At 44.1% G+C, this 14,878-nt stretch overlaps 1 protein-coding gene across 1 annotated transcript in view; it reads right to left on the reverse strand.

The window, feature by feature from the left end:
- Positions 1-9,592: 9,592 nt before the first annotated feature.
- LOC132777576 (polyunsaturated fatty acid lipoxygenase ALOX15B-like) overlaps positions 9,593-14,878 on the reverse strand; it is a 31,251-nt gene continuing 25,965 nt past the window's right edge. Inside the window, exons 13-14 of the mRNA XM_060779936.2 lie at positions 13,147-13,317; positions 9,593-10,072 (exon numbers count right to left, since the gene is read on the reverse strand). Of these exons, the coding sequence (XP_060635919.2) occupies positions 9,893-10,072; positions 13,147-13,317 (351 nt within the window). The 3' untranslated portion in view covers positions 9,593-9,892. The remainder of the gene's footprint in view (positions 10,073-13,146; positions 13,318-14,878) is intronic.

A 14,878-nucleotide genomic window follows, 5' to 3' on the forward strand; every position in this document is an offset into this window, starting at 1 on the left:
CCAATACGGCCAAATTTGAATACCAGTGGGGTTGGGGGGGGGGGTTGATTTTGTCATTTGGGAGTTGTAGTTACTGGAATTTATAGTTCACCTACAATCAAAGAGCATTCTGAACTCCACCAACAATGGAATTGAACCAAACTTGGCACACAGAACTCTCATATCCAACAGAAACGATTGGAAGGTTTGATGGATATTGATCTTGCGTTTTGGGAGTTGTAGTTCACCTACATCCAGAGAGTACTGTGGACTCAAACAATGATGGATCTGGACCAAACCTGGCACTAATGCTCAATATGCCCAAATGTGAACACTGGTGGAGTTTGGGGAAAACAGACCTTGCCATTTTGGAGTTGTAGTTGCTAGTATTTGTAGTTCACCTACAATCAAAGAACATTCAACCCCCCCCCCCCCAATAGAATTGGGCCAAACTTCCCACACAGACTCCCATGAACAACAAAAGTACAGTATTTTCTTATGATGTTTGGCGACCCCTCTGACATCCCCTCACGACCCCCACAGGGGTCCCAACCACCAGGTTGAGAAACACTGCACTACCTGGAGAAATTAGGAAAGCTCCTACCTTAGAAACCTTTAAAAAGGACCTTAAAACCTGGTTCTTCCGCTGCACTTTTGATGAATAGGTTTACACTCTCACACTGGTGCTTAGCCTCAACGTTTTGTCATTGGAGTATACGTCATCCCCCCCCCCCTTTGTGGGAAAGCCTGATTCCACAACCCACACTATAATGATCTGTCTCTCTCTTATCTTAATTAGTTTTAATCAGTCTCTCTTTTAATCATTACATGTAGCCCGCCCATTGTCATTGTGATTGTGCCTATTGTAATTTTATATTGCTATGTTTTCATATGTTTTATGTAATTATGCTGTTTGTTGTTTGTTGTTTGCGCTTTCGGTTTTATTTTATTGTAATTTGCTGTAAGCCGCTCCGAGTCCCCATTGGGGAGATGGTGGCGGGGTATAAATAAAATTGTTATTATTATTATTATTATTATTATTATTATTATTATTATTTCCGATATGACCGTTGAGACAAAATCTGGCAATGGGTTGCTATGAGTTTTCCAGCCTGTCTGGCCATGTTCCAGTAGCATTCTCTCCTGACATTTCACCCACATCTATGGCAGGCATCCTCAGAGGTTGAGAGGTCTGTTGGAAACTTGGCAAGTGGGGTTTATATATCTGTAGAATAATGGCTGGGGTGGGAGAAAGAACTCTTGTCTGTTGGAGGCAAGTGTGAATGTTGTAAATGGCCACCTTGATTAGCATTGAATAGCCTTGCAGCTTCAAAGCCTGGCTGCTTCCTGCCTGGGGGAATCCTTTGTTGGGAGGCCCTGATAGTTTCTTATCTGGAATTCACCTATTTTCCGAGTGTTCTATATTTACTGTCATGATTTTTTTTAATACTGGTAGCCAGATTGTGTTCATTTTCATGGTTTCCTCCTTTCTGTTGAAATTATCCACATGCTTGTGGATTTCAATGGCTTCTCTGTATCGTCTGTAGTTTTTGCAGTTTTAATAAACTTTTTCCCATGTTTTTATGACCTTGAGAAATGATGTTGATAACCCAGGAAGGCGAATCCTGTTCCGCCGTGTCCTGCTCCAAATGCTGAAAGCAATTCCGAAATGACTGCTGAGACAAAATCTAGCCTTTCCTGCTGATAAAGTTCTAAAGTCAATAGACGACATGGTGAAGATGAGCCAGCTGATAATCGAGATAAGAAAGGAGGAAGCTGAAACGTTTTCCAAACCCGTGATGTTGCTGATCATTGAGCCCAATGTCCTTCTACTAAAAGTTTCATCAGAAAGTGGCTAGATAAGCGGTGGAACTCTACATGAAACCGCTGGGTGTTCTGGCCATGGCATATGTTCTGTATCAGAAACTAGAGCTGATGTGGTCTATCCAATGCAGTTTTCTGAATCAGCACCCCAAACTGAATCTAAAGTTGACTAAAAACTGATTCATAACCCTTTTGGTACTAGTTTTTGAGACTGGTCGCTGGTCAAATGGTCCCTGGCCAAAAAAGGTTGGGAAGCACTAGTCTAGATCCACGGAAGTCGTACTTCCCTTCTATTCAGCCTTGGTCAGACCACACCTGGAATCACACTGTGTCCAATTCTTGGCACTGCAATTGAAGGGAGATGTTGGTTCTCAGCTGGAATGTGTCCAGAGGAGAGCAACTCAAACGATCAAGTGTCTGGAGAACAAGCCCTATGAGGAGCGGCTTAAAGAGCTGGGCATGTTTAGCCAGAAGAAGAGAAGGCTGAGAGGAGCCACTATGGCTATGTATAAAGATGTGAGGGGAAGTCATAGGGAGGAGTGAGCAAGCTTGTTTTCTGCTGCCCTGGAGCAATGGCTTCAAACTACAGGAAAGGTTATTCCACCTGAACACTAGGATGACCTTCCTGGCTCTGAGAGCCGTTCAGCAGAGGAACTCTCTGCCCTGGAGTGTGGTGGATGCTCCTTCTTTGGAAGCTTTTAAACAGAGGCTGGATGGCCATCTGTCAGGGGTGCTTTGACTGCAATGTTCCTGCTTCTTGGCAGGGGGTTGAGCTGGATGGCCCACGAGGTTTCTTCCAACTCTATGATTCTGTGATTCTAATTTGATTGGATGAGGGCTAACAAGCTGAAGCTCAATCCAGTCACAACAGAGGTCCTCGCAAAGCCAATCAGGGCATAGAGTGGCAACCTGTGCTTGACAGGGTTACACTCCACCTAAGGACATAGGTCTGCAGTCTGGGGGTTCTCCTGGACTCAGGTGTCAGAGGTGGCTGGGAGGGCATCCGCACAGTTAATACTTGTGTGCCAGCTTTTTTGTTGTTGTTGTTGTTGTGTCAGGAGTGACTTGAGAAACTGCAAGTCGCTTCTGGTGTGAGAGAATTGTCCATCTGCAAGGGCGTTGCCCAGGGGATGCCTGGATGATTTTGATGTTTATATCATCCTTGTGGGAGGCTTCTCTCATGTCCCCGCATGAGGAGCTGGAGCTGATAGAGGGAGCTCATCTGCGCTCTCCCTGGATTCGAACCTGCGACCTGTCGGTCTTCAGTCCTGCCGGCACAGGGGTTTAACCCACTGTGCCACCGGGGGCTTCATTGTGCACCAACTGCGACTGTACCTCAAAAAGCCTGATTTGGCCACAGTGGTCCACGTTTTAGTTACATCTAGATTGGATTACTACAATGCACTCTACATAGGGCTGCCTTTGAGGGTGGCTCGGAAACTGCAATTGGTACAAAAATTGGCAGCCAGGCTACTAACTGAAGCTAGCTATAGCGAGCACACAATGTCTTTACTAAAGCAGCTCCATTGGCTGCTGATAACTTTTTGGTTTTGGATGTGAGAGCTAGACCATAAGGAAGGCTAAGTGAAGGAGGAGAGATGCTTTTGAACTGCAGTGTTGGAGTTGAGAGTGCTTTGGACCGCCAGAAGATCAAGCCTGTCCATAGGTAAAGGTAAATGTTTTCCCCTGACATTAAGTCAAGTTGTGTCCGACTCGGGGTTGATGCTCATCTCCATTTTGAAGCCGAAGAGCCGGCGTTGTCTGTAGATACCTCCAAGGTCATGTGGCCGGCATGATTGCATGGAGCACCATTACCTTCCCGCCAGAGTGATACCTATTAGGCCTGGGTAACAACGGAAAAATTTGTTTCTAAAATCGATTCATTTTTTGGGGGTTTTTGCGTTTCGTTATTTAAAATAATTACAAATTTTTCCTTTTAAAAAGTTCGATATTTACAAAATTTCGTAAATGTGAAAAAAATTACAAAACATTAACGAATCAATTTCCGAAACAATAACGAATCGCTTCGTTAATGGCGGACGCAACCGCGAAATACGCTAAAAAACCTCCAAAAACTTCTGAAGCTTCCCTCTCCCTCTGTTGTTGACTGTTGGTGTGATATTATAATTTTTTTTCACTAATTAAACCATAAAACTGGCCCAGACATGCGGAAATAATAATGAAACGACCTCAAAACAATAATGAAACGAATACAAAAACGAAATATGAAGCATTTACAAAACTATTTAAAAATTCGTTTTTTAAAAAAATTGCTCCAGAATGGTTCGTTATCGTTTTGTAATTAAAAAAATTAACGAATTATTAACGAATTACGAATTAACGAAACGAAACCGCCCAGCCCTAATACCTATTGCTCTACTCACATTTGCATGTTTTCAAACTGCTAGGTTCGCAGGAGCTGGGGCTGACAGCAGAAGCTCACACCGCTCCTCAGATTCAAACTGCCAACCTTTCAGTCAGACAACTCCGGCTCTTCGACTTAAATATGGAGATGAGCACCAACCCCCAGAGTCAGACACAAGTGGACTTAATGTCAAGGGGAAACCTGTACCTTTATATTTACTCACTGCCACAAGATGTGTTAGGAATGGTGGGAGTTGAAGTCCAAAACACCTGGAGAGCCCAAGTTTGCCTATGCCTGATTTAGAGAAAGTTCGGAAAAGGAAAAGGAAGGGAAAGCAAACACCGAGAGCATCCAAATCCCAGCACAATTGTTTTTCCTACACTCAAAACAAAAACACAGAGCGGGCTCCAGTGAGTAATGTTTTTTCTGTTTTATTTATTTGGCCTGCTCCGACAAGCAAGTGCGACACACCAGTTGAGCAGCCTTCCCCAGTCTTGGCTTTTTAAAATTCAGTTCCCTTTCAGACGTAAGGATCTTCTCAAGGGTTCATTCGGCCAGTTGTGTCTTACACTGAACCAGCCAGAGTGTCTGGAAAGCCCACAAAGTGGACATTAAGGGCGTATCTACACTGCTGAGTATGCTTGCCATAGATGCAGGCGAAACGTCAGGAGAGAATGCCTCTAGACCATGGCCATATAGCCCGAATAAACCTACAACAACCCAGTGATTCTGGCCATGAAATCCTTCGACAATAGAATGAATGCACTTCAAGTGCCATGGCTCCATGCTATAGATAGCCAAGTGCAGCAGTTCCTGGAGACTTTTTTGGCCAATGTCCGTAAACTTTGTAACCCCGAAAAGAGTTGAGAAACCAAGCAAATCTGAGGCTGTATAGCAGTTGAGGTCTTCGGTGACCCGTCCGGTTTTCCAGTTTCACTTCCCCTCTTTGCGGCAAAGAGATATCAGCAACATCCTGGACAAAGTGTTCGCTTCATTTTCTCATGAAAGTCAGAGAGGTTAAGAACATTCCTCCTCAAGGAAAGAGGAGAGTCAGGAAATCCTCTTTCCAAAGAAATCGGATGAGGCAAGGGTGCATCTACACCAGGCACGGGGACACTTTCTAACTTGGGGGCCGCATGCTAGCACTCCCTGCTAAGAGGACTGGTCGCCTGGTGATGGAAGGAAGGAAGGACAAAAGGGAGGAAGGGAAGGATGGAAGGAGAAAGAGGAAGGAAGGGAAGAAAAAAGGGAAGGAAGGATGAAAAGGTGGAAGGGAAGGATGGACAGAAGGGAAGGAGAAAGGAAAGAGAAGGAAGGAAGGACAAAAAGGTGAAAGGGAAGGATGGAAGGAGAAAGAGGGAGGGAAGGGAGGAAGTAAAGAGAGAAGGAAGGAAAGGGAAAAGGGAGGGAAGGACGAAAGGGTGGAAGGGAAGGATACACCAGGAAGGAAGGAAGGGCGAGAGAGAGGGAGGGAAAAAGAGGGAAGGGGGTGGGAGAAAGGAAGGATAAAAGGGAAAGATAGAAGGAGAAAGAGGGAGGGGAGGGCGGAAGAAAAGAGAGAAGGAAGGAAAGAAAAAGGGAGGGAAGGACGAAACAGTTGAAGGAAAGAATAGTTGGGAGGGAGGGAGGAAGAAAAGAGAGAAGGAAGGAAAGGGAAAAGGGAGGGAAGGATGAAAGGGTGGAAGGGAAGGATAGACTAGGAAGGAAGGAAGGGCGAGAGAGGGAGGGAAAAAGAGGGAAGAGAGTGGGGGGGGAAGAAAGGAAGGATAAAAGGGTAAAAGGGAAAGATGGAAGGAGAAAGACGGAGGGGAGGGAGGGAGATAAGAGAGAAGGAAGGAAAGAAAAAGGGAGGGAAGGACGAAAGAGTTGAAGGAAAGAATAGTTGGGAGGGAGGTAGAGAGAAGGAAGGAAAGGACGAAAGAGTGGAAGGGAAGGATAGCTGGAAGGAAGGAAGGAAGGAAGGAAGGAAGGAAGGAAGGAAGGAAGGAAGGAAGGAAGGAAGGAAGGAAAAATGGAGAGGGGAGGAAGGATAAAAGGGAAAGATGGAAGGAGAAAGAGGGAGGGAAGAAGGAAGGAAAGAAAGAAAGAAAGACAAAAAGGGTGAAAGGGAATGGAGGAAGGGAGAAAGAGGGAGGAAGGAAGGAGAGAAGGAAGGAAAAACAAAAGGGAAGGAAGGGCAAAGGGGTGGAAGGGGAGGAAGGAGGGAGGGAGAAAGAGGGAGGGAAGGAGGGAGGGAGGACGAAATGGTGGGAGGGAATGAGAAAGAGGGAGGGAAGGAGAAAGGGAAGGAGGGAGGAAAGAAGGAAGGATAGGACAGGATAGTGAGAGGAGGTCCACAGGCCTGGGTTTGCCCATACCTGAGCTACATGGTGGAAGTTTGACATGGTGGAAGTTTGACAGTTCAAGTTTGACAACACTTGAACTGCCATGGAATCATAGGAGTTTTACGGCATTTAAAACCCTTTCTTCCAAAGAGTGCTGGTGCCTCACCAAACTACAACTTCCAGGATTCCATCACATTGAGCCATGAAAGTTCAAGTGTTGTCAAACTGCATTCATTTTGTAGATGCACCCTCAAATCTCTCCCTTGATGCATTAAGATGATATCACAGCCCTATAACTGGGTAATGTTGAATTGTTTTTAGATGTGTTTATATATAAAGTTGCATCCATGGCTGGTTCTACACTGACCATATAATGCAGTGTGAAGTACATTGAATTGTATTATATGGTCAGCTTAGAACCAACCTCATGTTAACCGCACAAATAATAATTATTATAATGTTATTATCATATTATATTGTATTATTATTATTATGTTTCGATCCTACATTCTTCTCTCAAATGAGACTCAAAGAATATTCAGACAGCTCCCTGCCCCAATAAATTTGCATTCATAACAAGAGTGTAGATGTGGCAAAATCCTTAGGTGGGAGTGACCAGGTTCTCCTGGAGTTTTGCCATAGAGCAGTGGTTCTCAACCTGGGGTCCCCAGATGTTTTTGGCCTACAACTCCCAGAAATCCCAGCCAGTTTACCAGCTGCTAGGGTTTCTGGGAGTTGAAGGCCAAAAACATCTGGGGACCCCAGGTTGAGAACCACTGCAGAGGGAAGCCAAACACAATCAGATTCAAAACTGAGATGGTCAGACAGCTGATTTCAGTAAACTTTGGGAACTACTGGGTATGATCTCTTGTTAACTCATTGTTCAGCCGAACCAAAGGGTTCTTAGATGGCATCTACACTGTAGAATTGATGTAGTTTGACACCACTTTAAATGCCGTGTCTGAAAGGGATGCCAAACTGCATCCATTCTTCAGTGTAGTGGACCACAAGATGAACGTGAGTCAACGTGAGTGACCATGAAAAGCAAGAAATGGAGATACGCACAGAATGGAGCAAGATATTCAACTTCTCTGTTTTTGACCTATTGATAGATCTCTTCCAGCTTTCTCTGCCAGGAAGTGCTTTTTTTGTTGTTTTGTTTTCTCAGCAAACAGGTCTTCCAAGAAGTGGTAAGTGTAATATGTAGCCCGGCTTTCAGGCAACTCTTTCTGTTTTCCAACTTCTTATTTCTGTTTTAAGAGATCAGTGGTGGAGCAACACCGATCAGGCTAACAAAAGCTGCTCTCGCTCTGAATCAGCACCCAAACATTTGCATAGGAGGAACCCGCCTGGCTAGATCCCCATTTTTGCATTTCACAAGGTAATGTTACCTAAAGCCAGGTATTGCAGCATTGGCTGATGGATTCTTCTTATGTCAGCAAGGTGGTGCATCTGGACTTTATTGGTGCATCCACACTGTAGATCAACGTTTCTCAACCTGGGCGTCAGGACCCCTGGGGCAGTCACGAGGGGGTTTCAGAAGGGTCGCCAAAGACCATCAGAAAACATATATTTCTGATGGTCTTAGGAACCCCTTTGGCATAGAAGGCTGAAGATCTCTCCGCTTGTCCTTCTCTTCCTTTTTGGAAACAGACGGAGAATCCTCCCACCAAAAGCCCTCCTATGGTGTGATTGGCTGGCCTCTCAGCCAAGGGGAGAGTTGTTTCTCAGACTCCAAGCAGGGAGGGGAGAGCAGGCATGCTCAGCACATGGTAGCGTAGTGCACGTGTGGGCAAGGGAGAGCATCTGAAGCTGGAGGGAGGCTCACGTCAGCAAGTTCCTTCAAGTCATGGAGGCTCTGTATGGGAAGTTTGGCCCAATTCTATCGTTGGTGGGATTCAGAATGCTCTTTGATTGTAGGTGAACTATAAAGCCAGAAACTACAACTCCCAAATGTCAAGGTCTATTTCCCCCAAACTCCACCAGTATTCACATTTGGACATATTGAGTATTCATGCCAAGTGTGGTCCAGATCTATCATTGTTTGAGTCCACAGTGCTCTCTGGATATAGGTGAACTACAATTCCATAACTCGAGGTCAATTCCCACCAAACCCTTCCAGTATTTTCTGTTGGTCATGGGAGTTCTGCCAAGTTTGGTTCAATTCCATTGTTGGCAGAGTTCAGAATGCTGTTTGATTGTAGATGAACTATAAATCCCAGTAACTACAGCTCCCACATGACAAAATCAATCACCCTCCCCAACCTCACTAGTTTTCAAATTTGGGCATATCAGATATTTCTCCAAATTTGGTCCAGTGAATGAAAATGCATCCTGCATATCAGATATTTACATGATGATTCATAACAGTAGCAAAATGATAGTTATCAAGTAACAAAAATAATTTTATGGCTGGGGGGTCACCACAACATGAGGAACTGTAATAAGGGGTCGTGACATTAGGAAGGTTGAGAACCACTTTAGGAAGATTGAGAACCACTGGTGTAGAAGCACTCTAGGTAAAGGCGAAAGTTTTCCCCTGATACTAAGTCCAGTCGTATCCGACTCTGGGGTGCGGTGCTCATCTCCATTTCTAAGCCGAAGAGCCGGCATTGTCCATAGACGCCTACAAGGTCATGTGGCTGGCATGACTACATGGAGTGCTGTTACCTTCCCAACGGAGCGGTACCTATTGATCTACTCACATTTGCATGTTTTTGAACTGCAAGGTTGGCAGAAGCTGGGACTAACAGCAGGAGCTCACCCCACTCCCCAGATTCAAACCAGTGACTTTTCGGTCAGCAAGTTCAGCAGCTCAGCGATTTAACCCACTGCACCACCTTAGGACTCAGGTAATGCTTTTTAAGTTCAAACTCTATCCCAGATCAAATCACGGCCATTCTGACTGGAGCCCATCACCTGCCACTGTGTAATGAATTGTGTTTTTGAGTGACTTTCCACAGACTGATCCCTAGAGATGTCATAGGAGTGATCATTTTCCACTGTCTGGTTGATCACAAAGTCAACAAGATATAAAAGCATGCCAGGAAAAAAGAAAATAAAGAACAACAAAATGATATATTTTATTTCAGACGTTGCTTGTGACGCTGTATAGTGGGATCTTGGCACGGATGGAGGTGGTCTCCCTCTCTTTGCTAAACAGTGCCATAGATCAGTGCATTGGAAGGGGACCCCAAAGTCATCTAGTCCAACCCCTTAGCAGAAAGTGGCCCAAAGCCAAGAGCGAGAGGAGGAACGGTTCTCTCCCTTTTTGCATGCAGGAAAATGGAGACAAAGCAGAAATTAACAGCGTTTGCCATGTATCTTGGGGATAAGATTGCTGAGCTGCACAAACAAAGAGGGTCCGGCTGGGGTATTTATTGGAGCTGTAATCCAGTTCCTATATTGTGGTGCTGTTCTCGATGTTGGGTGGATAGAGGTAGGTGTAAGGCAATTTCATTGAGACATTTCTCTTTCGAATTTCCTCGGCAATGTGGGCCAAGCGCTGCTGGAAAGCTGTGATGAGCTGCTTGGGCTCCTCTTCCACAAAGTGCTCCTCGTCGTATTCGCCAAGCATTTTCTGCAAAGCAAGGACAGAGAAAACATATTAGGATGTTTAATTCAGATTCCTCAGAGTTGAACTTTGGAGACTGTGAAGCACTCCAAAAGGTACGAGTGCCTCTGCTCATGTACAGAGTATATTACTCCCACCCAATAGGGGTGCATCGACACCAGGCATGGGCAAACTTGTTGCTGTGGCCCAGTCTGTGTATAGGTGCTTTGTGTGTGTATATGTGTGTGCTGGTATAGCTGTACCAGGAGCTCCAATTTTATTTGCTTTGTATTAAATGTTTGCTTGCAGTCCAAGGTTCCTGGGGTTCTGCAGATAGGTGGCTTCCTTTGGTTGCAGTCATAGGGCAAGTCACCTGTCCATAATCGTTAAGTTTTGGTCACGCCCCTTGCTCAGGGCAATTGAGAAGGGAAGGGAGCCATTTTTTAGTTAGTCTCAGCAAGGAAAACCAATGTAAAGGACGTATGCAAGCTTCCCCTGTACTAAAGCTTCAACCTTTAAGACTTTCCGTGGGAGAACAGTCTTAAGAGCCTCCAAAGATTTCCAGGAAAACAGCCCTAAAGACCAAAGAACTCCAGCTGGAGAACATCTAAGCCTTTACTGGTAGGTCCACTCAGCGTTCGAGAAGCAATTCGACCCGGTAGCGGAGCCCATATCAGTAAGGGTTAGATTACAGTCAGCCAGGGAGAAGTTAAAAAGGGGACTTTCCTTTAAAGCAAAGAAGAAGTTATTGAAGACAGTTGCCTGTCCTTCGTGGGCAAGTTTAGGAAGCCACCAGTTGCATAAAAGCCTGGAATCATTTGTTTATCTTTACTGAAGACAAGAGAAGTTTCTGTTTGATTGTTCATTAATAAAGGACTTTGTTATACTTCACAAGCCATCTAAAGATCATTTGTGGTGGAAAACCTTTGAGAACTTCTCTTTGGGCCCCCTGGTTTCCCGCTGGGTAAAGGTTGCACGTCCTGTTCTAAAGGAAATTCTTTACAGGCCCAGCGCACGACAAAACAATGTGTGTGTATATATTTGTATATATGTGTATATACGTGTGTTTGCATGTGTGTGTGTGTGTGTGGTTTTGTGCATGCATTGTAATGTTTTTTTCTTTAAAGTCTCTCCTGCTGTGTTTTTCAGTGTTTTTGTGAGTGATGCTCACTCGTTGGCCTGACAGGTGTCTTGTGTCCAAATTTGGTGTCAATTCGTCCAGTTGTTTTTGAGTTATGTTAATCCCACAAACAAACATTACATTTTTATTTATATAGACTAGCCATCCCCTGCCACAAGTTGCTGTGGCCCAGTCTGTGTATATGTGTTTTGTGTGTTTATATATGCATATATGTGTGTATATATTTGTGTATATGTGTATATATGTGGTTTTGTGCACGCGTTGTAATATATATTTTGTTTTTTGGCTTTTTAAGTCTCTTCTGCTGTGTTTTCAGTGTTTTCCCTTAACTCTATGTTGATTGAGGTTGTGGGAGGGACTGCAGACTATGTGACCAGATCTGGGATTATTCAGACTGAGACTCCATTTTTAGAAGTCAGTACAGTTTAGAAGTCAGTCAATACAGTATGCAATTGTCAGTGTTAGTGTAAAGTTAGTGTCAGGATGCTGCAGTGAGTAGTCAGTCTTTATTGAGTCAATGTTCAGTAATGTATTAGACTGAAGAGTGTTAGTCTGTCTGCAACAAAGAAGAGACCAAGACAAAATGCTTTAGAGAACTTACTGTATAAACCAGGGATCCACAAACTTTTTAAACAGAGGGTCAGGTCACAGTCCCTCAAACTGTTGGAGGGCCGGATTATAATTTTTTTTAAAAATTAATGAATTCCTATGCACACGGCAAATATCTCATTTGTTGTGCAAAAACACTTAAATGCAATACAATAATTAAAATGAAGAACAATTTTAACAAATATAAACATTAGTATTTCAATGGGAAGCGTGGGGCTGCTTTTGGCTGATGAGATAGGATTGTTGTTGTTGTGTACTTTCAAGTCATTTCAGACTTAGGTTGACCCTGAGCAAGGGCCGGGTAAATGACCTTGGAGGGCCGTATCCGGCCCCCGGGCCTTAGTTTGAGGACCCCTGGTATAAACTTTCAACCAATAAGAAATGTTCCTATATGCATTAAGTTTGTAAGTAAATCAAATATGTTACTTTTAACAAAGACTACTTATTTCAGTCCCTTGAGAGCATGATTTAAAAACCAATATATTTTTTGGGAGAGCGGATGGTTTTGGGCAACTGAAATAACACTTCTGAAGATTGCTATATATTTTGTGCATTAGTATATCTTTGTCCCTAACAGTTCAAATAGATAACTAGGTATATCAGTCTAACAACTGAGAAGCCCAATTTGCCTTACTTGAATACTAGTGGATATTTCTCACTAAGGAGAAGATTGACTCAAATGAGTATTTATTAAACTCTTCTCAGGGAGATGATACTTTCCAAAAGGTTATGATTCTCCCAAATAGCGTGAATGCCAATTGATCTCCAAAAGGGTCGTGCGATTCACTCAAACAAGTATTTATTTAACTCTTCCCAGGAAAATCATACTTTCCAAAAGGTTATGATTCTTCCAAATAGTGTGAATGCCAATTAATCTCCAAAAGAGTCACGCTCCCAAAAGGCTTTGGAGATTCCTAATCTCCCAAAACAAAAAAGGAACTTTTCCAAGTTCTGAAGCTCTGTATTCAGGCAAGAAGACCAAATAGAAGAGGTCACATAAGGCCTATACCCAGCTTCCCATTGATATCGTAAGGGTGTGTCTACACTATAGAATGAATGTAGTATGACAGCACTTCAACTGCCCAGGACTCAATGCTAAGGATTCCGAGGAGTTGTAGTTTGACAAGGTCTTTCCCCTTCTATGTTCAAAAGTGCTGCTTCCGTATCAAAATACAATTCCGTTGGATTCCATAGCACTGAGCCATGGTGGTTAAAGTGGTGCCAAACTGCATTCATTCCGCAATGTAGATGCACTCTAAGAAGTGGAAAGCCGAGAGGAGGTATGGAGTCCATATTTTGATCCATGTCCAGTTCCCCTGCCTCCAGTGATGGAATACCCCCTTCTTCTCACCATGTCAAAGTCCTCATTCCTCAAGACCCACAGGACCGAGAGGACCTGGCTGGTGGTGTTCATCTCGGGGATGATGTCCAAGAACTCGTTCAGGGTCACAGGGGCCTTCATTTGGGGTGGGGGCTTCCGCATGGATGACGGCAGGTTGGGCATGAAAGCCCCCAGTTCAAACTGCCATGTGGAGGAGAGAGAAATCTCATTAATATTAGACATTATTCCATGTTATTGAGATTCGACATCACACTCATATTTGTCTCACTTTGTGGATCTGTAGCTATGGGCCAGAAATGTCATGAAACCCCACTAGTGCCTTGCAAAGTTGCGCACCCAGGCATTGAAAAGAACACTGCAATGCACATTGGGTACTTGTAATGCACATCAAATACTTCTGATGAGTGTCAGGTACTTCTGGTGCTCACTGGGCATCTCTGACGTACATTGGGTACATGCGGTGTACACATTGACACTTCTGATGTGCAGTGGGTATTTCTGATGCACACTCTGGACACATCTGATGCACACTGGAGATATCTAATGCACACATTGAATGCTTCTAGTGCAAACTGGGAATTTCTGATGTGCATTGGGTAATTGTGGGTTGCACATTGGACACTGGGCAGTTTTCATGTGCATTGGGCACATCTGTTGCACATATAGGATAATTGAGATGCACACTGGGCACTTCTGATTACTGTGATGCACACACTGGATGCTTTTGTTGCTCACCTGGCATTTCTGATGTGTATTAGATATATATGATGCACACTAGACACTTCTGATGTGCAGAGTGCACTTGTGATGCCCATTGGGTGTTAATGCTGAGCACGTTAGATACTTCTGATGCACACTGGACATTTCTGGTGTACACTGGGTAATTGTGATGCACAGATTGGATGCTTTTGTAGCACACCAGGCATTTCTGACATGTATTGGATACATGTGATGCACATTAGACACCTCTGATGTACAGAGTGCACTTCTGATGTTCATTAGGTATTAATGCTGAGCACGTTAGAGACTTGTGATGCACACTGGGCATTTCTGGTGTACACTGGGTAATTGTGATGCACAGATTGGATGCTTCCGGTGCATACCGGGCACTTTTGATGTGCACTCGGTACTTGTGATGCACAGTAAACGCATAGATTGCAATTATCCAAATGCATACAAGAAGTTTCTAATTGAAGCTTCTTGTATGCATTGGGTAATTGTATGTACGCAATGGCTTCTTCCAATGCTCAAAGGACACTTTTGACGTACATTGGGCACTTCTGATGCACAATTAGAAGCTTCTTGTATGCATTGGGTAATTGTAATGTACGCAATGGCTGATTCCAATGCTCACAGGACACTTTTGACGTACACTGGGCACTTCTGTTGCACACATTGGACAGCTAGAATGCACACTATGCATTTTCTATGTACATTGAGTACTACACTGGACACTTCTAATGCGCATTGGATGCTTCCGATGCACACTAGGCCCTTCTGATGTGCAATGATTGCACACACTGGATGCCTCTAATGAGGATTGGATGTGTCTGATGCACACAGGGCACTTCTGATGCACACAGTGGATGCTTCTAATATATCTTGGGCATGGGTGATACATATTGGGCATTCTTTCTACACTTCCTAGCTGCTTTTGTTGGCTATGCATCAGATACTTTTGGGCGCCCATGGCAGATTGGCCCTGGTAGATTGCTCCACTGTCTTCCATTGCGCAACAGCC

The sequence above is a fragment of the Anolis sagrei genome, chromosome 6 (assembly GCF_037176765.1).
Source record: "Anolis sagrei isolate rAnoSag1 chromosome 6, rAnoSag1.mat, whole genome shotgun sequence".
NCBI lineage: Eukaryota > Metazoa > Chordata > Lepidosauria > Squamata > Dactyloidae > Anolis > Anolis sagrei.